General features: G+C 43.1%; 1 protein-coding gene across 1 annotated transcript in view; it reads right to left on the bottom strand.

Annotated features, from left to right (window-relative positions):
* Nucleotides 1-15,512, bottom strand: part of LOC122562099 (leucine rich adaptor protein 1-like) — a 37,541-nt gene extending 22,029 nt beyond the window's left edge. Inside the window, exon 1 of the mRNA XM_043714627.2 lies at nt 14,874-15,512. Within this exon, the coding sequence (XP_043570562.1) occupies nt 14,874-15,080 (207 nt within the window). The 5' untranslated portion in view covers nt 15,081-15,512. The remainder of the gene's footprint in view (nt 1-14,873) is intronic.
* Between the last annotated feature and the right edge of the window lie 10,124 nt (nt 15,513-25,636).

Genomic DNA, 25,636 nt, shown 5'->3' with positions numbered 1-25,636 from the left:
TGACAGGCGAAATGACCTACTTCCATACTACAGGGGTCCTATGATTACTATGACATTCACAGCCTTGACCCCAATCACCTTTCTGACTTCATCACAAAACTCAATCAAATTTGTTAGATATGGTCTTCCCTGCACAAAGCCATGTTGCCTATCGCTAATCAATCCATATCCAAACGTGAGCAAATCCTGTCTCTAAGAATCCTCTTCAGTAACATCCCTACCACTGACATAAGGCTCACCAGCGTGTAATTTTCTGAGTTATTCCTATTGCCTTTTAGATTAGATTCCTTACAGTGTGGAAACGACCTATTGGCCCCACCAGTCCACACCGACCCTCTGAAGAGTAACCTACCCAGACCCATTTCCCTCTGACTAATGCACCTGACACTATGGGCAATAGTGTCTAATGGCTAATCCACCTGACTGGCACATCTTTGGATTGTGGGAGCACCCAGAGGAAACCCACACAGACATGGGGAGAACGTGCAAACTCCACACAGACAGTTGTCCGAGGCGAGAATCAAATCTGGTTCCCTGGCACTGTGAGAGTGTAGTGTTAACCACTGAGCTACCATGAAGTGTGCCAAGTCTACAATTTCAATATGAAAGTTGTAGTCGTTAGGTGAATGTATTACCAATGTGCATGGGAATATTACGCCGTTATGTGCATTCAAATCTAAATACCCCTGGCCAGAATTTCAATGGCTGCCTTGTGGTCCTGCCACCAGTTCCAATCTTTATGCTGACATGCCTGAGAATATGCACCCCTTCTTGAACAAAGGAACAACATTAGCTATTCTGCAGTCCTCTGGAACCTCTCCTGAAACTGAACTGAATACAAAGATTTCATAGAAGGCTCCAGCAATTTCCTCCCTTGCCTCCTTCTGTACTTTGGAATAGATCCCATCAGACCCTGGCGATTTCTCTACCTTAATGCTTTTCAGAACCCCCAATACCTTCTCCTTTTTATACTGACATGCCCTAGAATATCAATGTACCCTTCTCTAGACTCACCATCTACCATGTCCTCCTCCTTTATGAATACCGATGTAAAGTATTTGTGAAGGACCTCACCTACTTAGATTCATAGAGTCATAGAGCATAGAAACAGGCTCTTTGGCCTACCATGCTGACCAACAAACACGAAAGTACAATAATCCCATTTACTGCACCTGGTACATAGTCTACTATGCCCGAATGATTGTAAATATTTTTATTGGGTGAGTGAGATAACACCTATCAAAAGCATTAAAAAACAACCACACACACATAATCACTGGCTATTTTGCAGTGTGCCGGTTTTCGCCAAGGCTCTGAGAGTTTACAGCAGTAAATGACAGCCAGTTCAACTTTAGGTGCAGATGCATGGCAGAGAATTGGGCAATATTATGATGCTTTCCACCAACTCCAAAGCCAAGAAACATTGGATCCTCAGCCAGTGAAGTTATCCCTTTGCCAACAATGATCAGAGTGGGTAGACTTCAATGCCTAAAATCTAGATCAATGACATAACTGAAGATAACTGGGCGGCATGGTGGCACAGTGGTTAGCACTGCTGCCTCACAGCGCCAGAGACCCGGGTTCATTTCCCGCCTCAGGCGACTGACTGTGTGGAGTTTGCACATTCTCCCCGTGTCTGCGTGGATTTCCTCCGGGTGCTCCGGTTTCCTCCCACAGTGCAAAGATGTGCAGGCCAGGTGAATTGGCCATGCTAAATTGTCCGTAGTGTTAGGTAAGGGGTACATGTAGGGGTATGGGTGGGTTGCGCTTCGGCGGGTCAGTGTGGACTTGTTGGGCCGAAGGGCCTGTTTCCACATTGTAAAGTAATCTAATCTAATCTAAAGTCTATTTGGTACATAACTTTGGTAAGGGCACTTGTATGGGCACCTTGTGGGAGTGTCAGAAGCAGCGAAATGGTGCCAACTTGATGTCACACAGCTTTACCAGCTCATAACATTCACTGCCTGAACTACCCAATGTTTGCAACAAAAATATTTCAAGTGTTTGGCTCTGCACATAAATTCCTTCCTTTGTCCTCAAATGGACCTATCCTTTCTGGAGCTACCCTCTTGCTTCTTATATACATATAAAAGACCTTGGGATTTTCCATGATCCCATTTGCCAAGATATTACGTGGCCCCTTATTGTCCTCTTAGCTCTTTGTTAAAGTTATTTATGCTTTTGTCTTTCTTGAGGCAGTTCTTCACATTATAACACATGCAATATTTTCCTTTGTGTGGTATTTAACAGTACGAACTACGATGTAATTATATGTTAGTAAAGTCTTAGATTCTTTGGCTCTTCTAAATGAAGATTAATGCTTAGTGCAGAAAATTACAGGTGGTGCCATGTGATGCTTATTACTCTGTTATTGAGTGTCAGCAAGTTTTTTTTTATTAGGAGTAGACAGAATGAACAGTGCAATGTTTAGAGAGATTCAATCTACACTGGCTGCCAGCCATTACACAGCAGTGTAAATTTGATGGACTGCTGCATGGTTATCTTGTGTCGACAGGGGAAGAGTGGACTTTTTTTTTAAAAATGTATTTTTGCTCTGTTTTCCTTTTCCTTCCCCCTTCTCTACTTTGGGGATATGAACACTTTGTTCTGGTTTGATTGCACAGGCAATAGTTTCGCTCTGGCATCATATTCACATTCCTCAGAGGTGAGCTATGACAATGAGTGTCAGTAAACTATATACCATAGGTTGAAGACTTGCTGAACTTCCTACTGCTCTTCCCTGCAACTTTAGCATTGGGCAATTAGAATATCAACTGCACCATCAATTCCAGACAACATGTTGAAGTGTGCCAAGTCTACAATTTCAATATGAAAGTTGTAGTCGTTAGGTGAATGTATTATCAATGTGCATGGGAATATTACGCCGTTATGTGCATTCAAATCTAAATACCCCTGGCCAGAATTTCAATGGCTGTCTTGTGGTCCTGCCACCAGTTCCAAATCTGTTTTTGCAAGCCCCCAACTGTGTGTCCCAGTACTGTAGAATCTATGGAGTGGAAGGGGGCATAATGATGATATCACAGTATTAGCAATCTAGAATCTCAGAACATTCTGGAATTAAATCCTATTACAGAAGATAGTGAAATCTGAAATTTAAATAAAAGGCGGCCAATGTCAATCAGATAACCATCAATGATTGCTGTTAAAAACCCATTTGGTACACTAAAGGTAAGGAAAACTGCTGACAAAGAGTTACCTGACTCAAAATGTTAACTCTACCTTCTCCTCACAGATCCTGCTGAGTTTCACCAGCAATTTTTGTTTATGTTTGAAGGAATTCTGCTGTGCTTCCCCACTGTAGCCTACATGTGACTCTTAACTATCCTCTGTAATGGCCAAGCAGGCCATCACTTTAAAGGCAATTAGGGGCGCCAGCCCACCCAGCAATATCCACATTCCCTGAATGAATAACCTAAGGAAACTTAAGAAAGACCTGCCTTTCTGAGCAGACGGTCTAATCAGAGCTCAGGTGGCTTAGCAGTGTCACCAATAGAGAAGGCAGCTGAAGCTGGAAACTAAAGGAAAGGGTGTTGACATCTTGCACTTCCCTCACAAGTAAGTAAGATGTTTCCTTGTCTAGCTCTTCTACTGCTGTATCTGTGGCAACCATATCCACCAACACGCCTGTCCATGGGCTGAGGAGTGACACAAAAGAAGATTTACTCCGGGGGGCTATGTGAATGTATCTGGGGTTAACACAGCTATCAATTGGTTTATTAATTGGACTAAATGGCCTCCCACCTTTGGTTGGTGGGGAGCCCAGCTGGTGCTTTACCATTGCCCCCATTGTGATAAACCCTGGTGGCAGGGACAGATTGGGTGCTATTGTGATGCCATGTGACCACCCCTCTCACCTCTCAATCCTTCTCCAAAACTCTGGGAAAATTCAAGCCCAAATGTTATATAAAGGTTGGGTAAATAAAATGATGCAGTTGAATTCTCTGACTCTGAGGATCAGCTAGCCACAAATATTCATTATACACCCTACTGACTGCATGCTGTAAGGATTCCATTCATTCTCTGTCACATGTGCTTTGATGATACAACCTTCCACACAAATTCTTGTGGTAAGTTTTCCTTTTCCTCAATCATGAATTCTATCCAAGGACAGGATTTTCACCCATATCCAACTGATTTCTTGCACCCCGTTCTCATGCCTTTCCCTTCCTCCCAATGTCCTCACACCTCCCCAGTCTCCATACTCAATGGATCATTTTCTATCATTTCTTGCAAAATGCGCCAAACGCATCATCCCATCCCCTTGTCAAGTTTCCGAGGGACCACTCCCTATGCAACACCCTCATCCAATCCTCCATCACCTCTAAACCTAATCTCTTTCTCAAGGCATCTTTTGGTACAAGCAGAGGAGATGTAACACTGCCTTTTCACTGTCTCTCACCTTACAAGATCACAAATTCTCCTAGCTGAAACATTGATTTATTTGGGCTTCATTTGATTTAGTTTACTGTATTCATTGCTCACATGCTGCAGAAGTTGCTTCTCCTGCCTCCATTCACATTGAGGACTCAAGTGTGGAAGTTGTGAGCAAAACTGAGGACAATAAACTAAGCAAAAGGATCAGCGAGATGGTAAGCCAAGGAGAGGCTGCAGGTAAGTGTGCAGGTTATGAAACCAGTAAGGCTTCAAGTTGGACAGTCAGGTAGTAAGGGAGGAAATTCCAAAATGGCGCAGATCAGTTCACGTGTAACTACCAATGGGAAATTACCTTAAAATGAAATCAGAGATATTAAACTAGACTGGAGGCTGCAGTAACTGACTGATATTAAACCAAAAACACCATAAAGCAAGGTAATGTTAAACAGGGACTCACTGTGCTAAAATAGTCAAGAAGCTGTGAACAATTGTACAAATTATCAATATTCCATGCTACCTGTGCTCATCTCTGTGATCTTAAATAGGGAACTATTAAGCTTCAATACAACTGGTGTTGTTTCATCAATTTAAATTAAATGGCAATGGAGGTTGTGGGGTTTCAGCAGGATCAGCATTCCTGTATAGCAGCATGGTATCATCTATAAAAGTCTCAGTTGGTGTGAGAAATCATTAACACACTTTCCGTGGAAAGTTTTCATTCACCTAAATGTCAGCGCTGCCACACTTGCTCCTGAAACACAAAGGTTACAGCTCAAGTCCCACTCTACAGCTTAAGTGTGACAAAAAAAAATCAAAGGTGGACACTCAATCACAGCACTGGGGGAGCACACCCCCGCTAAAGATACCATCTATCAGATGAAATATTAAACCAAGACCTTATGTATCTGTTCAGATGGATGCAAAATATTCCACGGCACTATTTCAAAGTAAAGATGGGGATTTCACTCCCATGTCTTAGCCAATATTTATTCTTCAGTGAACTGCACACAAAAGAAAATTAAGTTGTCATATGATATTGATGCTTGCAGGAGCTTGCTGGGCACAACAGTGACTACATTTCAAAAAGTACAGTATTGGCTGGAAAGTTCTTAGAGATATCTGGCGGTAGTGAATGTTACTAAGTAAATAGAAGTGCTTCTCAATTAATCTTTCAGTATTTAGTAAATAATGCCATTATGCTGATTGCTGCTAAAACTCAGAGCAAGAAGTCAAGGGAGAGCAGCATTGTGACTCAGTGGCTAGCACTGCTGCCTTCCAGCTTCAAGGACCCGGGTTTGATTCCACCCTTAGATCACTGTGTGTGTGAAGTTCGCACATTCTCCATGTCTATATGTGTTTCCTCTGGATGCTCTGGTTTCCTCCCACAGTCCAAATACAGTCGTAGAGCTGTACATCATGGAAACAGGCCCGTCAGTCCAACTCATTCATGCCGTCCAGGTATCCTAAATTAATCGAGCTCTATTTGCCAACATTTGACCTATATCCCTCTAATCCCTTCCTATTCATATACCCACCCAGATGCCTTTTAAATATTATAATTGTACTAGCCTCCACCACTTTGTCTGACAGCTCATTACATATATGTACTACCTGCTGGAGTGCAAAGGTTGCCCCGCAGGCTCCTTTTAAATCTTTCCCTTCTCACCTTAAACCTATGCCCTTTTGTTCTGGACTGCCCAACCCTAGGGAAAAAACCTTGACTATTCACCCGAACCATGCCCCTCATGATTTTATAAACCTCTATAACATCACCCCTCATCCTCCAATGCTCTAGGGAGACAGCCCCCATCTGGGTGGCACGGTGGTAGTGGGCGGCACGGTGGCACAGTGGTTAGCACTGCTGCCTCACAGCGCCAGAGACTGGTGTTCAATTCCTGCCTCATGCGACTGACTGTGTGGAGTTTGCACGTTCTCCCCGTGTCTGCGTGGGTTTCCTCCGGATGCTCCGGTTTCCTCCCACAGTCCAAAGATGTGCAGGTCAGGTGAATTGGCCATGCTAAATTGCCCCTAGTGTTAGGTAAGGGGTAAATGTAGGGGTATGGGTGGGTTGCGCTTCGGCGGGGCGGTGTGGACTTGTTGGGCCGAAGGGCCTGTTTCCACACTGTAAGTTATCTAATCTAATCAGCCTCTCCCTATAGCTCAAATCCTCCAACCCTGGCAACACCCTTGAAAATCTTTTCTGAACCCTTTCAAGAGACCAAGATTACACACAATATTCCAAAAGTGGCCTAACCAATGTCCTGTATAGCTGCAACATGACTTCCCAACTCCTATACTCAACCCACTGACCAATAAAGGAAAGTATACGAAACGCCTTCTCTTCCACTATCCAATGTACCTGGGACTCCACTTTCAAGAAACTATGAACCTGCACTCCAAAGTCTTTTTTCAGCAATACTCCCCAGAACTTTACCATTAAGTGTATAAGCCCTCCCCTGACTTGCTTTTCAAAAATGCAGCACCTCACATTTATTTAAATGAAACTCCATTTGCCCATTAACCCATCTGATCAAGGTCCCGTTGAACTCTGAGGTAACCTTCTTCGCTGTCCGCTACACCACCAATTTTGGGGTCACCTGCAAACTTACTAACCATACCTCCTCTGTTCACATTCAAATCATTTATATAAATGACAAAAAGCAATGGACCCAGCATAGATCCTTAAGGCGCATTGCTGGTCACAGGCCTCCAGACTGAAAAACAACCCTCCACCACTATCCTCTGTCTCCTGCTGTCAAGCCAGTCCTGCATCCAAATATGTGCAGGTTAGCTGGTTTGGACATGCTAAATTGCCCATGGCATCCAGGGATGTGCAGGCTAGGTGGGTTAGCCATGGGACATGCAGGGTTACAGGGATTAGACAGAGGGATGGGTTTGGGTGGGATCCTGTTCAGACAGTCAGTATGAACTCATGGGCTGAATGGCTTGCTTCCACATTGTAGGGGGTTCTATGATCTAAGTCAAATAAAATAAAGGCAATAAGTTACCCAAAATTTGTCAATTATGATTATCATTCATTGGTGGTTTAATGGTTGTGATTCAGTTGTAAATTAGAAACATTCAGTTTTTTTGCACATTAAGACTGCTTCAAATAAGAACTGAAATTTGTCCTAACATTTTATTTTTTGGTGAACACTACTCGTCTGTTCTTAAACTCTGCTCTGAGGAGAGTTGGCCAATTTGACATATAGTTAGAACTAAATAGAAACTAGTTTGTCCAACAGAGCCATCATACAAATTTCTTGAAAGGGATTCTTAGTCTAACCTAGCTTTACATCTTTAAAGCATGTCTTGTTCTTAATGTCAGTATTTGTAAACAGGATATTAGCCAACGTTCGTGGACCAGCTTATAACTTGAGTCTCCGCTGAATCGTTTATTTGAATAAAAACCCTATTGGCTCCTGAAGACAGTTGCAATAGTATTTATTGAGTTCTACTTAAAAGTGAATATTAGTTGAATAAATTTGATAGTATGAATTCTTTCATGCCTCACTGAGCAATAAATGCTAGTCCAGATAATGGGGCCCACATCTCCTGAATGAATTTAAATATCTTAATGCTATAAATTGAAATCGGCTTTGTCGGTCATGTCCTGACAGATCTAATGTAAGCTTTGCAGGGAGGTGGCAGAGGTTGGTGGGGGGGAGCAAGGGAAGTGCATGGGGTCTTCGACTGCCTTCAATTTGTTACTATTTCTGAGACCAATCCAGAATATTTTGTCTTGTTTTTCTTGATGAGCAACACTAGTCATGAGAGAAGACAGCCACATGGTGGCTCAGTGGTTAGCACTACTGCCTCACAGCACCAGGGACCCAGGTTCGATTCCTGCCTCGGGCGACAGTCTGTGTGGAGTCTGCACGTTCTCCCACAATCCAAAGATGTGTGGGTCAGGTGAATTGGCCATGCTAAATTGCCCATAGTTCGGTACATTAGTTAGGGGCAAATATAGGATAGGATAAGGGAATGGGTTTGGGTGGGTTACCCTTCGGAGGGTCGGTGTGGACTTGTTAGGCCGAAGGGCCTGTTTCTATACATAGAGAATCTAATCTAATAATATTTGTAACAGATATCCTGGATTCAATGGAATACTACCAGCCATGATGTAGACTGTCTTATTGTTTACATAGAGCTGAGATTGGATTGCCCAAGGTCCAGAATCATGTCGCTATTCTCTAGCAATCCATACACAGCAATCATTCTCTAATGGGCAGCTTGGTGGCTCAGTGGTTAGCCTCACTAATGCCTCACAGTGCCAGGGTCCAAGGTTTGATTAAAGCCTAGGGCAACCATCTGTGTGGAATCTGTGTAGGTTTCCTCCGTGTGCTCCAGTTTCCTCCCACAGTCCACAGTCCTCACAGTGACCATCTATTCATCATGCTACCCACACAGTGACAAGTCCAGACAAAGATGTGCAGGTTAGGTGAATTGGCAATGCTAAATTGCCCATAGTGTTCAGAGATATGTTGGTTAGGTGCATTAGTCAGGGGAAAGGTCGAGCAAAAAGGTAGGGTGGGTTACTCTTTGGAGGGTCAGTGTGGACTTGTTGGGACAAACGGCTTGTCTCCACACTCTAGGGATTCTATAATTCTAACAAGAAATGATTCATGCCATATTTTAAACTGTGGCTTTGTTTCTGCCATGCAGACAATTTGAATCAAGGAAACCAAATTATGTTCCCTAAGGTCAGGGCACAGAATATTGCTTCCCAGTGAGCCCGGTCCTAGTCTAACTTGGGAAATTGCTGCTTGGTCCCAGAGGTTCACGGCCATTGTCAAGGAGACGACAATTAGTCTCACATAGCATGCTCCACTCATGTCACTGGTGATGAGCAATTAGCGAAATGAGAGTTGGCGTGGAAAATAGTATCATTCTCATTAGAATTTGGTCAGATCCAGAGACAATCCTCACCCTAAAGTGACTATCCTCTTCGTAATGACCATGCACCTACCTCACGGTGACCTTCTATTCCTCATGCTACCCACACAGTGACAATCCAGTCTCTTTACAGAGACTGTCGAACCCTTCACAGAGACCGTCCACCCATTTACAGAGATCATCCAACCCCCTCACAGTGACCGTCCAGAACTCCCACAATGATCATTCACTCAACCCTTATAGTGACCATCCATTTCCCTCACAGTGACTGATCAAAGCTCTCACATTGATCATTTACTCTCCTTACAGCAACTACCCAGTATCCCTCCGGGACTATCCCATCCCCCTCACAGTCATCATCCATACTCTCCAGTGACCATTCAAGTCCCCTCACAGTGACTCTCTACCCTCACACACCATTCACCACTCCTACACTGACCATTTAAGACCCCCACAGAGTTTTTACCTTCCCGACAGTGATTGTCTGCTCCCTCTTCATTGTGAAACCATCACTCTTAACTACCTCATCCTTCACTGAATTACAACTAACTTAAGCACGGCTGACCCAGGATAATAGACACTGAAGTGCATATCTACTTTTTGAAGATAACTATGCATACAGCCTGGTTCAAGCTTGGTTTTGCTGTACAGCACATACTGTTTTCATCCTGAACCATGGCTTAATAGCACACCCAGCTCTTAAAATGTAACAATTGTTAAAATAATAACAAAATATGCTTAAGAAAACATCAAGAACCCCAAAATTATATCAGTCAGATGTAGCTAAATATTCACATTCTCCATCGAAATCAGCTTCTTTTTTGGTGCCCCAAGATAGACAATTTCCATGAATTCTCCAACTGATTGTTCAATTAGTATTTTGTGCTCTGTTTACATTTAACAGGATGGTAACTGAATCTATTCAAACTCCCTGGTGTCAAAATGCTTAAACATCCATATTTTATTCCAGTTAACTCATAAAACCTTCTGTCAATTTGTATGGTTGAATGAATCCAGCAAGAGTGGGGCTGAAGAGGGGAGAGACGAGTGCAGTACAATAAACCACTTTTGGACTGCAGGAAGAGAGCTGTGTCTGGCGTATAAGTTGTGAATGGTAATGATACTCAGGATCATATGCCACCGGCTAAAATAGTTTCAGCTGAAATGATTTACATGCAGGACATACCACATGCCCCACACCCCTGAGTTACCTTTTACAGCAGAATATCGCTTCTACACACTGAAATTTGTTCAAGTTGTAAGTTTTGACCCAAAAGCTAGACTAATCTTTACTGTCTCACTCTGCTTAACTTCAAGCCTCTCCCTTGCGTGAATACAGCATAGGAGAAGGCCATTCATTCTATTATTTTTATGCCAGCCTCCCTCTAAGAGCCACTCATCTAGTTCCACTCACTGTCTTTTCCCCTGAGTTACTCAATTGCATTTTGAAAGCTGATTGAGGGAAGCACATTCAAATCCTGACCTTGTTTCTCTTCATGCTCCCTCTAGTTCTTTTGCCCTATTGTCCTAAGTCAGTGCTTTCTTGTTTGCAACTGTTCTACCAATTGGATCAGTTTCTCCTGATTTACTTTGTCCACATGAGAATGGGCTGAAAATGTGTTGCTGGAAAAGCGCAGCAGGTCAGGCAGCATCCAGGGAACAGGAGAATCGACCTTTCCGGCATAAGCCCTTCTTCCTGAAGAAGGGTTATACCCGAAACGTCGATTCTCCTGTTCCCTGGATGCGGCCTGACCTGCTGCGCTTTTCCAGCAACACATTTTCAGCTCTGATCTCCAGCATCTGCAGACCTCACTTTCTCCACATGATAATGGGACCAAGTGAGTGCAATTCTATACACAAGCAAGCAAAAACCTACATAGTGTCTTTCCACTTATGGCCTTGGGACCTCTTGAAAGTGCATCACAACCAATAATTTAATTTTGTTTAGCAGACACTGTTTTTGTAGTCAGATTCTTGTATTGTAAGCATGTGAACTCCATTTCACCAACATCTTCTATTTTCTAGTATATGCCATTTGACTGTAGGTATGCTGATCCTTTGCATCAAGCAAAGGCAGATTCAAATGAGTGCCAATTCAAAAGTGCTACTAACGTTTTGGAGTTACATGATGGCCCAGATGATGTAAATGTGAATGCCTTGATGAAAGTCCGACACTGGTTGTGTGAGTTCACATGGTTACAACGTAACTCCAAAATTTTGAATTTTGAATCTGCCTTTGCTTGATGCAAAGATTCAGCACACCTACAATGTGCTGTAGGTGTAGGTGCTAGAAAATATAAGAAGTTGATGAAATGGAGTTCACATACTTACGATACAAGTACCTGACCACAAAAACAATGCCTTCTACACAAAATTAAATTATTGATTGTGATGCACTTTCAAGAGGTCCAGACCGGAAAGACACAATATAGGTTTTTGCTTGCTTGTGTATAGAATTGCACTCACTTGGTCCTATTCTCATCTAGTTAATCATAGTTAGAATCCTCATTGCTCTGTCTGATGCTCATCTGTGGGCCTCTGATATTTTTAATCTACATGCTGCCCCTCAGCAACTTCATTCATAAACACAGCCTTTACTGCCACATTCATAGAATCGTATAGTACAGAAGATGCCCTTTGGCCCATTGAGTTTGTATTACCAAAAATATACCACTACCAGCATTAGTCCTACTTTCCTGCACTTTGCCAATAGCCTTGAATGTTGTGACACTTCAAGTGCTTATCCAAATGCACTTAACAGTCGAGTTTGCCCACCTCAACTACCTTCCCAGTTACCACATTCAGACCCCCACCATGCTCTTGTTGAAAAAGGTTTCCTCAAATCCCCTCTCAAACTTCTGCCTTTCACTTTAAAATTATGCCCTTTGTAATTGACCTTTCAACTAAGGGGAACATCTGTTTTCTATTTACCCTGTCAATGCAAGCTCAAGACAACCAGCTCTATCTCTCTGTGACTTCTCATGACCCCTCCAATCTCTAAATTGTCCAGCCTCCTTGTCCAGCATCTAGTACTGGCTGAGTAGAGATTTCCAGACCCGAAGCAATTGTTTTTGGTTCCTTGGCTGATTCTGACTTTTTTTTTCTTATTTGTTCATGTTATGTGGCATAGACCACATTAATTGCCCATCCTTAATTACACTGCAGGTGGTGGTGAACTGGCTTCTCAAATCTCTGAAATTTGTGTCGTGTAGGCGGACTCAGGGAGCTATCAGGAAGAGAGTTCCAGGATTTTCACCCAGAAACAATAAAGTAACAGTAAAATGTTTTCCAGTGAGGATGATGTGTGGCTTAGAGTACAGTTTGCAGGCAGTGGGATTTCCATGTATCTGTAGCCCTTGTCTTTCTAGATAAGATTGTACATTTGGAAGGTGCTGTCCTAGAAGTCTTGTTGAGTTACTCCAGTGCATTTTGAGATGATACACACTGCTGCCTCTATGCATCCATTGTGAAGGAATGGTGGAGGTGGCAGATTAAGTTCAAATTCAGTGGGCTACTTTGTCCTAACTGGCATCATGATCCTTGAGTGTTGTTGGAGCTGGAATCATCCATATCTGCATTTATTTAAGCCTGGCTTCCTGAGCATTTCTGATTTTAATTGCAATTTTGTGTATGGCCATACCATGTACTAGTGAGGCCCCTAAGCTCTGGAATTTCTTCCCTAAACCTCTGACATTGCTTCTCCTTTTCTCCCTTCAATTTTTTTTTGACAATTGTCCTCATAGCACTTTATGTGGTTAGGTGTCATGTTTTGGCTTCAAAATACTCTCACGAAGCACCTTATGACACTTTCTTGCATTAAAGCTGCTATATAAATGCAAGTTGTTTTTCTACTTCCATTTTTAGGATCTCCGATCAGATTCACCCAGATTGAGGTTAGAGTTTAGATAATTTTGTGAGTATGGATTTAAGATTTTCACAAAGATACTTCTACTGGGGGGTAGGTGCGGTCACGTTGATTAGACTAGATTCCCTACAGTATGGAAACAGGCCCTTCAGCCAAAACAAATCCACACTGATCCTCCTCAGAGTAACCCTCCCTGACCCATTCCCCTATATTTACTCCTGACTAATGCACCTAACACTAAGCGCAATTTAGCACAGCCAATTCACCTGACCTGCACATCTTTGGATTGTGGGAGGAAACCGGAGCACCTGGAGGAAATCCATGCAGAGATGGGGAGAATATGCAAACTCCATACAGCCTTAGGTCAAACCCAGGTCCTTGGTGCTGTGAGGCAGCAGTGCTAACCACTGAGCTACCATGCTGCCCCATTGTTTAAATAAATTACTAGGAGCTTCACTCTGCATCCAGTGCTGTTAAGGTGTTTGAACTTTGACACAAACTTTGATTATCCAAACGTTAAAGTATTTCATGTTACTCATCAAATTTCCCTTAATTTAATGCTTTTTATGCAAACATGTATATTTCAAAAAATGGGTTATTTTAAAAATCAAAATGGCTAAGAAGCCTTTTGCACTTTATTAAATAAGAGGGCTATTCATACTTTAAAAATCCAGATAATTAAATTTTGAGAAAAAAACAGAAGATAGTTCCTGACTGAATGAAAAGAAGAATGTGGATGCTGTAAATCTGAAACAAGAACAGAAATTGCTGGAGAGACTCAGCAGATCTGGCAGCATCCATGGAGAGAAAAACAGAGTGAAAGTTTCAGGTCCAGTGACCCTTCTTCAGATAGAAATTGTTATCAAGTCTTTGTCATGTCCATTGCTGGTCAAGCCAACATGTTGCCCATTCCTAATTGCCTTTAACTGAATGGTTTGCTATGGTCATTTCAGAGGGGCAGTTAAGATTCTCTCACACATATTGCTGTGGATCTGGAATCACATGTAGGCCAGGCTTATAAGTACAGGTTATTTCTGTAATCGGACCAGTTTTTAAAACAACTGATGACAGTTTCATGGTCACCATTTCTGAGACTAGTGTTATATTCCAGATTTATAAATGCAATTTAATTTCGGTCAGCTGCTATCTGGGATTTGGGTCCACACTGTTGTACTACTACCTGGGCTTCTATTGCCCAGAGAAAATGATAATGTCTTTTCATAATAAAACATTACAACACTGAGATCTGAACCCTGAAACTCTAGATTAGAGTAAGAAAGGCAAAATGCTGCGGATGCTGGAAATCTGAAATAAACACCCTTGGATTATCAGTCCGGTGATGTTACCACCAGACCAGTATCTCCCCATCTAGCACCTAGAAATGAAATTATGTACCACCCATCCAAAAAAAGTTCCAAAAATTGATTCAATACAAAATAATAAATTATTCTCTTCATCGTGATCTACAGAGAAAGTGTTGCCGCTTCCACATAGATTTACGCTGCTGACATTTCGCTTCCGCGTTTTGGCAGAAAATACAATATCGTCTGCACACACTGCGCTCATATTGTACTGAGCAGGGGAGAGAAAAAAAATATTCGAAGTTCTCCTGGGCACTTCGTTTTTAATGTTTTCAGTGCATTAGTTGACATCCAGTGTCCTGCAAGCCGCGGTCACTGTACATGGTCAGTAAGCTAACGCGTGCTCCAACACTTACCATGTCTCTCTTCAATATCTGAATCTTAGTCTCCAGTCTCTCCAGCGCGCTGCAGTTACTTAGTGTCCCCGTGTTAGAAAGAGCGACTTTCTCTTCCTTGTACGGGCCCTGCTGCTTCTCCCGCAGTGACCGCAGCAGGCTCTCGGGAATCTTCCGTCCCATCTTGCTCTCTATCTCCTTCAATTCGGGCAGAACACACTCCTCCATCCTCGCATTAATTGTACAAAGTGGAATGCTTTCCTAATGCCCAATCGATCCACAAATTAATTGCAGCCTTTCAGACTGACTCCACGCAGCATTGATCTGGTGAGTTGAGTAAACTTGCACCAAAAAGCCTAAAGGGAATAAATGACTTTATATGTGTCGGAGTTCACGGTCAGTGGACAGCTCGATGTGGTTTGACTCGGTTGAGGACACGATTCCACCGGGTTAAAGACAAAGTTGACATCAAAACAGGAGAGTGCAGCGGCCTTTCTACTTTCAGACATTGCCCTGGCAAAAGGTTGTGAATTAATTCATTCCGTATTAAGGCACAATAACTGCCAGGGAGCCGATTGCTGCAAATGAAACTATCACACAGCTTAGTATGTGAGCTGACCTTGGTGTGTCTGTGCTTCTCTGTGACACCACCTCCCGACCAGAAACACTAGAACAAACCTACAGGTGAATAATGTATAGAGACCACCCCCTTACCGTAATCTGAACAGTGCAACGGCGCCTTTTTTCTCTCTCGCTGTTCCTTTTCCTTCCACTCTCATTGGCTTTTCTCCTACAAACTGAGTGGCAGCTCTGCTCTTACGTAATGGCCTATTGCGAAGAGCTCCTAACCCCGAACATTTCCCTGTTCTCAATTGCTGAACCATTTCGTCAATTTCCAGAGGCGCTCCAAGTCTGCATCACCTGGGAAAGTGAGCTGTGAGGAGGGCACGCAGTGTTCAAACTATTTCATGTGGATTGCAGCAGACGCCCTCCAACCAGAAAGGAAACGACCATTTAATCATCCGGAGTTCGGACAAGATGGGCCGAATGGCGCCTTGTGTACCCCTAACAATTCTGAGAACTGAGGGAGTAACAAAGGGGAACTGAAAGCCGCTGTCATCAGTCTCCACGAGTTAATTACACACACTCCATTTCATTTGTTAGCGGTTGGTCCTAATACTGTTAAAAAACAAGTTTTAAAATCTTTATCTAGTTGTAAAATAAATTGTGATCGGAAGATTTTGGTTTGGCTTGACAACAATGTAAGGTTGAACTTTGCACCAGCTCGGATTAACAAACAAGCTATTGCAGAGTAATGCTCCGTCACTGGGCGCGTACCAGCTCGTGTGCTGTTTGACCATTCATTTTTAACCATGAGCAGTCTTCCAGCCATCCTACCCTTGCCTTGACGTCTTTGCCACACCAGTACAGCCAGCAGGTGTGTGTAAACGATGTTCTGAAGTCCTACTTTGATAAATAATGTGAATTCAATTATCGTAGTTGTGGATCCACATTTCTACTGCTATACATTAAGCAGGGAGAATGGTGAAGACACCTTACTTCTTACCACACTTATCACCCTGTCAATTTTGCTTTGTGAACTGGTTCAGTTGCTGGTCCCTTCCAGTAAGAAACATCATGAAGTAAATGTTTGAAACCATTCCCAACACTGCAATAAAAATAAGGACTGAATGGCCTGTGGCAGTTCAACAACACAACTCACCTCCCTCTTCCAGGACAATCAGGCATTTGCAATAAATCCCTGATTCACTGGCCTTGCCAGTGACACCCATATTCTATGAATCACCAAATTTAATCATCAAATGTTTTTCATAAGCAGTCTACTCAGTGCTTTGTGCTCATGCTGGCCTTGTCCAATCTTTCTGTCATTGAACAAGTACATATTTTTACTAACTATGGCACTGGGGATCAGAAGTGCTCTGTCTGTGGGTGGCGCACACCATTAGGTGGATCATTGCAGTCTGTCAAATGTGAAAACACAGAATGCTGTAACTGACTGAGTGAGCAAAATGACTGTGCCTGCTGTATGAAATTTCCAAGTAAGAAACAAGTTACCATACTTCAACAATTCCTTATGTTAAATTTTAAAGCAGTTGTAAGATCCAGGAAAACACAGCAAAAATCATAATTTCTTTGTAAAAATTGAAAGAACTGTAGATGCTGGAAATCAGAAACAAAATCAGAGAAATTTCTGTGGAAAGAAATCAAAGTTAATGTTTTGGGTCATACAGTCATAGAGATGTACATCATGGAAACAGACCCTTTGGTCCAACCCGTCCATGCCGACCAGATATTCCAACCCAATCCAGTCCCACCTGCCAGTACCCGGCCCATATCTTTCCAAACCCTTCCTATTCATATACCCATCCAAATGCCTCTTAAATGTTGCAATTGTACCAACCTCCACCACATCCTCTGGCAGCTCATTCCATACCCGTACCACTCTCTGCCCCTTAGGTCTCTTTTATATTTTTCCCCTCTCACCCTAAACCTATTCCCTCTAGTTCTGGACTCCCTGACCCCTAGGGAAAAGACTGTGCCTATTTAGCCTATCCATGCCCCTCATAATTTTGTAAACCTCTATAAGGTCACCTCTCAGTCTCCGATGCTCAAGGGAAAACAGCCTCAGCCTGTTCAGCCTCTTCCTGTAGCTCAAATCCTCCAGCCTTGGCAACATCCTTGTAAATCTTTTCTGAACCCTTTCAAGTTTCACAACATCTTTCCAATAGGAAGGAGACCAGAATTGCACGCAGGGTCTAGTGACCCTATCTTAGAAGGTAGTCATGATTTGAAGGTGCCGGTGTTGGACTGGGGTGGACAATGTTAAAAATCATTCAACACCAGGTTATAGTCTAACCGGTTTATTTGGATGCACTGGCTTTCGGAGTGCTGCTCCTTCATCAGGTGGTTGTGACTTGATGAAGGAGCAGCACTCCGGAGGCTAGTGCTTCCAAATAAACCTGTTGGACTATAACCTGGTGTTGTGTGATTTTTAACTACCTCAGAAAGGTCAGGTTCAGTGTGACATTATCTGATGATTTAACATCCTTCTTTTCATGAAACCAGGAGCTCTCATAGCAAAGAAATTTACAAAGAAGTTAAAGTTATCCCATTTGTTAACAATATCACACTGCACTTATATAGAGACCAGGCTTTTTGACAGTCACCAGAAGATCAAATTGCAACGAAAATTACAGAGGGATTAAATTTGTAATGTGCATAGAAATTTATAGTTGCTATTGTGTTTTCCAGGATCTTATAAGTTGTTTAAAATTTAACATGATGATGGTGTGACATCACAGGTGCAACTGTGCATACACAGATAGACCAAAGTGGCCAATTTTACATTGGAAATATACTATCTGAATCAACAGACCTTAGCTCATTATCCCCTCACTAATCCAATGGTAATACTACAGCTAATTGCAGTACTCAGCAGGCACCACCACCTCTAACTCTCTGCAACCTGAGTCGAAGATGTGAGTGACCGTTCCTTCGTCGTTGCTAGGTCAAATTGCCAAAGCTTTACCCAGACTCCTGAATAGCACTCTTCACTTCCTGAGCTGTTTCTAAGTTCTCAAGAATAATAAAGGATGAGCAAAATAAATGTCAGTAATGCCTACGTCCTGTGAATCCTGAGCAATTCTGCAGATGTTGTGGCACAAGATTAATAAGTAGTTGAGTTAAGTGACCTAGGTTGATATTCTACTGCTTTACAGAAGGTGTTCTGCAATATTAGAACAGCTGACTCAAGTATGATATTAAACTGACCCCATGGGCAATGATTCTAGTTTTCAGGTGGATATTCAAGATCCCATGACATCATCTAAAGAAGGATGTTAAGTTGTCACAGTTTCCTGACCAATATTTTTCCCTACCGTGCAATCTGTACTGGGGGTGAACACCATTGAGGGCTCATCCAGCATGACTAAATAGATAGAGCTCAGGAATAGGATGGGTGCAATCGTTTGATGGTGCTGTACTGCAGGCCTCCCAACAGTCAACAGGAGATAGCAGGACAGGTATGTGAATAGATTATGGAACAATTGAAAACAACAGGACTGTTGGGGTGGATGATTTTAACTTATTAGTATGGAAACAGGCCCTTCAGCTCAACAAGTCCACACCGACCCTCCAAAGAGTAACCCACCTTGACTAATGCACCTATCACTATGGGCAAATTAGCATAGCCAGTCCACCTGACCTGCACATCTTTGAGTTGTGGGAGGAAGCCAGAGCACCTGGAGAAAACCTACCCAGACACAGGGAGAAGATACAAACTCCACACAGACAGTCACCCAAGGTGGGAATTGAATCCATGTCCTGGCACTGTGAGGTAGTAGCGCTAACCAGTGAGCCACTGTGCCAACCCTTAACTTTCCCCATATTTACTGGGACTCCCTTAGTGCCAGAGGCTTGGATGGCAGGGAATTTGTTAAGTGCGTCCAGGAGGGTTTCTTGAAATAATATGTAAAAATATAACTAGGAAAAGAGTCCATACTAGACATATATGAGGGAATCAGTCCTTCCAGGAGATCAAAGTTTCAGAGAGGAAGCATTTATCAAAAGTGCCAATAATTCTGTAGGTTTTACATTTCACCTGGATAAGGATAAGAGGAGTCCTTTGGTGAAAGTGCTAAACTGGGAGAAGGTTAATTATGATAGGAATTAGGGAATGTAGATTGGTGCCAGCAAGAAGGGCATGGTGGATGGTGAGTCTGGAGAGGGGTATGTTGAAAGTTGAGGCTATAGTGATATAAAAGCCGAGCAGGTGTTGTGTGTTTTGGAAAGCATTAAAGTAGACAAATCCCTAGGATCTGATGATATCTATTCCAGAATACTGAGAGAGGCAAAGGAGAAAATTTCTAGGGCTTGTACAAAATCTTTGTATCCTCTTTAGTTATGAGGGAGGTCCAAGAGGAGCTAATGTTGCTCCTTTATTTAAGAAGGGCAACAGGAATAATCTGGGAAATTACACGTTGATGAACTTTATGTCAGTCGAAGATTCTTAAAGACAGGACTTATTCACATTTGGAAAAATATGGACTCATTAAGGAAAGGTAGCATGGTTTTGTTTTGGGGAGGTTGTGTCTCACAAACTGAGTTTTTTGAGGAAGTGAGAAGATAATTGTGGACAGGGTGGTGCAAGTTGTCTACCTGGACTTTAGCAAAGCCTTTGACAAAATCCCTCATGGCAGGTTGATACAGAAGGTGAAAATACGTGGAATCGGCAGTGAGCTGATATGATGGATAAGATGGTTTGATCATAGATAATAGAGGGCGGTGGTGGAAAGGTATTTTTCTGACTGATGATCTATGACCAGTGGTGTTCTACAGGAATAAGTCTTGGGAACTCTGTTGTCTGTGATATATAGAAATAGGTTGGAGAAGAATGTAGGTGGTCTGATTAGTAAGCTTGCAGATGCTACAAAGACTGGGGATCTGCAGGTAGTGATGAGGATTGCCAGACGATACAGCCGGATATAGGTAGAATAGAGACTTTTTTTAAGAAATGGCAGAGGGAGTTTAATTTGGACAAATACAAGATGCTGCATTTTGGAAGGTCTACTGCTGGAGGGGAAGTATTTAGTAAATGGCAGAATCCTTAAAAGCATCAACTTAGCGTAGATATTTATAGTTACCTTAAAGTGTCAACATAAGTAGATAAACTGGTCAAGAAGGCATAAGGCATGCTTGCCTTCATAGGTTGGGGATGGAAATGTGTTGCTGGAAAAGCGCAGCAGGTCAGGCAGCATCTAGGGAACAGGAGAATCGACGTTTCGGGCATTAGCCCTTCTTCAGGAATGAGGAAAGTTGGTCCAGCAGGCTAAGATAAAAGATAGGGAGGAGGGACTTGGGGGAGGGGCGTCGGAAATGTGATAGGTGGAAAGAGGTCAAGGTGAGGGTGATAGGTCAGACTGGGGTGGGGGCGGAGAGGTCGGGAAGAAGATTGCAGGTTAGGAAGGCGGTGCTGAATTTGATGGATTTGACTGAGACAGGCTGGGGGGAGGGGAAATGAGGAAACTGGTGAAATCCGAGTTCATCCCTTGTGGTTGGAGGGTTCCTAGCCGGAAGATGAGGCATTCTTCCTCCAACCGTCGTTTCGCTGTGGTCTGACGATGGAGGAGTCCAAAGACCTGCATATCCTTGGTGGAGTGGGAGGGGGAATTGAAATGTTGAGCTACAGGGTGGTTGGGTTGGTTGGTCCGGGTGTCCCAGAGGTGTTCCCTGAAACACTCCGCAAGTAGGCGGCCCGTCTCCCCAATATAGAGGAGGCCACATCGGGTGCAAAGGATGCAATAGATGATATGTGTGGAGGTACAGGTGAATCTGTGGCGGATATGGAAGTTTCCTTTGGGGCCTTGGAGGGAAGTGAGGGGGGGGGAAGAACTGTTTGTTTAGTTTATGGATCCTTCTGTGGATGAAGAACAGTAGAGGTCCTTTACAGGTCTGTGAGAGTGTTGTCCTGAGCTGGGGTAGGGCAACTCGACCTACCCCAGCTCAGGACAACACTCTCACAGACCTGTAAAGGACCTCTACTGTTCTTCATCCACAGAAGGATCCATAAACTAAACAAACAGTTCTTCCCCCCCCTCACCTCCCTCCAAGGCCCCAAAGGAAACTTCCATATCCGCCACAGATTCACCTGTACCTCCACACATATCATCTATTGCATCCTTTGCACCCGATGTGGCCTCCTCTATATTGGGGAGACGGGCCGCCTACTTGCGGAGCGTTTCAGGGAACACCTCTGGGACACCCGGACCAACCAACCCAACCACCCTGTAGCTCAACATTTCAATTCCCCCTCCCACTCCACCAAGGATATGCAGGTCTTTGGACTCCTCCATCGTCAGACCACAGCGAAACGACGGTTGGAGGAAGAACGCCTCATCTTCCGGCTAGGAACCCTCCAACCACAAGGGATGAACTCGGATTTCACCAGTTTCCTCATTTCCCCTCCCCCCAGCCTGTCTCAGTCAAATCCATCAAATTCAGCACCGCCTTCCTAACCTGCAATCTTCTTCCCGACCTCTCCGCCCCCACCCCAGTCTGACCTATCACCCTCACCTTGACCTCTTTCCACCTATCACATTTCCGACGCCCTTCCCCCAAGTCCCTCCTCCCTATCTTTTATCTTAGCCTGCTGGACCAACTTTCCTCATTCCTGAAGAAGGGCTAATGCCCGAAACGTCGATTCTCCTGTTCCCTAGATGATGCCTGACCTGCTGCGCTTTTCCAGCAACACATTTCCATCTCTGATCTCCAGCATCTGCAGACCTCACTTTCTCTTCATAGGTTGGGGCATAGCTCGTAAAAATTGATCATTCATGTTGCTGCTGTATAGAATTTCAGTTTGGCTAAATTTGGAATATTGCATATCATTCTTGTCATCGCACTACCAGAACCATGTGGAGACTTTGGAGAGAGTACTGAAAAGACTTACCAGATGTTGCCTGATTTGGAGGGAATTAGCTATGAGGAGAGATTGGATAAACTTGATTTATTTTCACTTGAAATTTGGAGACTGAGGGGGTGACCTGATATAAGTTTACAAAAGTTTGAGAAGCATAGATAGAATGGATATTTGGAATCTTTTTCCCAAGTTAGAAATGTCAGTTATGAGGTTTTGGTTTAAGATAAACTGGCGAAAGTTTAAAAGAGATGTGAGAGGCAATTATTTTTACACAGAAGGTGGTAGTTGCCCGGGATACACTGTCAGAGGAGGTGGCAGAGCAGATCCAATATCAATGTTTAAAAGGCATCTTGTCAGATACATGAATAGGAAGGGAATAGAGGGATAGGCTGAAGGGCCTATTCTTTTGCTGCACTGTACTTTGTTCTTTGTAAAATCAAAGTAAACGGGCAGCACGGTGGCACAGTGGTTAGCACTGCTGCCTCACAGTGCCAGAGATCTGGGTTAAATTCCCGCCTCAGGCGACTGTGTCGAGTTTGCACATTCTCCCCGTGTCTGCGTGGGTTTCCTCCGGGTGCTCCGGTTTCCTCCCACAGTCCAAAGATGTGCAGGTCAGGTGAATTGGCCATGCTAAATTGCCCGTAGTGTTAGATGTAGCGGGGTGGGTTGTGGCTTGGTGTGGACTTGTTGGGCTGAAGGGCCTGTTTCCACACTATAAGTAATCTAATCTAAACCAGGTTGACTGCTTTCCTTTATTGGTCAGAGTATTGAGTACAGTAGTTGGGAGGTCATGTTGCGGCTGTACAAGACATTGGCTAGGCCACTTATGGAAAATTGCATGCAATTCTGGTCTCTTTCCTATTGGAAATATGCTGTGAAAGTTGAAAGGATTCAGAAAAGATTTACAAGGATGTTGCCAGGATTGGAGGATTTGAGCCATAGGGAGAGGTTGAATAGACTAGGGCTGTTTTCCTTGGAGCATCGGAGGCTGAGGGGTGATCTTATAAAGATTTATAAAATCATGAGGGGTATGGACAGGGTAAATAGACAAGGTCTTTTCCCTGGGATAGGGGAGTCCAGAAGTAGAGGGTATAGGTTTAGGGTGAGAGGGGAAAGATATAAAAGAGATGCTGTGGTTCTGTTCGCCGAGCTGGAAGTTTTTGTTGCAAACGTTTCGTCCCCTGTCTAGGGTGACATCCTCAGTGCTTGGGAGCCTCCTGTGAAGCGCTTCTGTGGTGTTTCCTCCGGCATTTATAATGGCCTGTCCCTGACGCTTCCGGTTGTCAGTTTCAGCTGTCCGCTGTAGTGGCCGGTATATTGGGTTCAGGTCTATGTGTTTGTTGATGGAGTTTGTGGATGAGTGCCAAGCTTCTAGGAATTGCTCGAAGCTGTGGTTCTGTTCGCCGAGCTGGAAGTTTTTGTTGCAAACGTTTCGTCCCCTGTCTAGGTGACATCCTCAGTTCGTTGCTGTGGTTCTGTTCGCCTAGAAGCTTGGCACTCATCCACAAACTCCATAAATGCCGGAGGAAACACCACAGAAGCGCTTCACAGGAGGCTCCCAAGCACTGAGGATGCCACCTAGACAGGGGACGAAATGTTTGCAACAAAAACTTCCAGCTCGGCGAACAGAACCACAGCAACGAGCACCCGAGCTACAAATCTTCTCACAAACTTTGAATATAAAAGAGATCTAAGGGGCAACCTTTTCATGCAGAGAGTGGTGCATGTGTGGAATGAGCTGCTAGAGAAAGTGGTGGAGGCTGGTACAATTGCAACATTTAAAAGGCATCTGGATGGGAATATGAATAGGAAGGGTTTGGAGGGATATGGGCCGGGTGCTGGCAGGGGGGAACTAGACTGGGTTGGGGATATCTGGTCGGCATGAATGAGTTGAACCGAAGGGTCTCTTTCCATGCTGTACATTTCTATGACTCTATGACTCTGTGACTGGTAATTTATTTCTACTGTTTGGCTTCTCTGTCTGCTTATATACCAAATGTATGTAATTATATGCATGTTAAATGAGTTTGTAAGAAAAGCTTTCCTATAATAACATAAAATACTAAATTTTTATCAATGCTTCCATAAACCCATTATTATTTTTTGACAATATCCAATTAGGTTTTAATGAGGACATTGGATGATTATTTGGACAAGAATAATATGCAATATTATGGGGAAAGGCAGGAGCTAAGCACTAGATAATGATGCTTGGTTTGAAAAGCCAGTAGTCCTAATGAGCTGAATAGCCTCCTTCTGCACTGTCACACTTGTGTGATTCTGTGAATGTTTCTTTATGCAATTTATTTCTAGATTACTTCTGGCCATTGATTCCAAGTTTAAGAATGCAATTCCACTAAGTATGTAGTCAGTAGTGGGGTACATAAGGCAAAAGTCACTTAATAGAGAAAATCAGAAGTACCTTTTTGAAAGGGAAGGTTTAAAGAGGAAGTCCTCTGGTATTTGTGAACATGTGGGATGAGCATGTGTGCATTCAGTGGAGCTTTAGATAAATGATAGCTGTGGATCCCTTAGGTGGCTAATATTCATTCAGATCCATATATACATCTCCACAATAACAATAATATTTTTGTTGCAGTCTAATACTAAATTAATGATGTTTACCTTGGGATTACATCAGTCATACTACAGGATTATCCTCGAAATGGAGGGTAATAGAGTCGGTGGGAACTCCAACTGAAATTCAGGCAGAATGTTGTTCTGGTGTCTTTGAAGCACAGGATGTTAATTTCTGAAATTGGACCTGGTTTCTACTTTTTAAACAGGTGTAATAAGATCCTATTTCTACCCAAGCTGTCCCTTTATTCCACTTTAGTAATACCTTCAACTTCAATCCCAGATAAGCACTCCACAGCAGTAGCAAAAACAAATTATTATGGAAGGAAATGGTGAGAGTTCAATAGGTATAATAAAAGTAACAAATAGGGAGAATAGAAAAATAACAAATAGAAAGTAAGACACGAGTTTATGGAAGGGTTATGGAAAGGAAGGAAGAAATATCAGAAGAAAGTCTGAGAAATGCAAGTGAAATACTTCACAAATATAGCATTGAAAAGAGACCTTTGAAATTTGAGGCAGGTTAATGTATCGAATAAAGCTTCTAAACCAAACTCAAACTCTGCAATGTTATCATTCTCCAGTCATGCTACACCCCATCTGCCATTGAATACCTCATGGATTCAGTTATTACCTCCCCATTGAACATTCTAATTCTTGGCCAGACAGAAACCCTCCCCATTTTCCAGAAAACTCAAACTTCAGCTCATTCAAAGTGTTTTTGCTGCACTGAGACTCGGTCCCCTTCCACTGCACTGGGACTTGCTCA

The sequence above is a fragment of the Chiloscyllium plagiosum genome, unplaced genomic scaffold (assembly GCF_037043375.1).
Source record: "Chiloscyllium plagiosum isolate Xiang-an unplaced genomic scaffold, Cpla_swu_hap1 HiC_scaffold_2, whole genome shotgun sequence".
Lineage (NCBI taxonomy): Eukaryota > Metazoa > Chordata > Chondrichthyes > Orectolobiformes > Hemiscylliidae > Chiloscyllium > Chiloscyllium plagiosum.
Note: the sequence above shows the minus strand (reverse complement) of the source record. Positions and strands in the feature narration are given on the sequence as shown.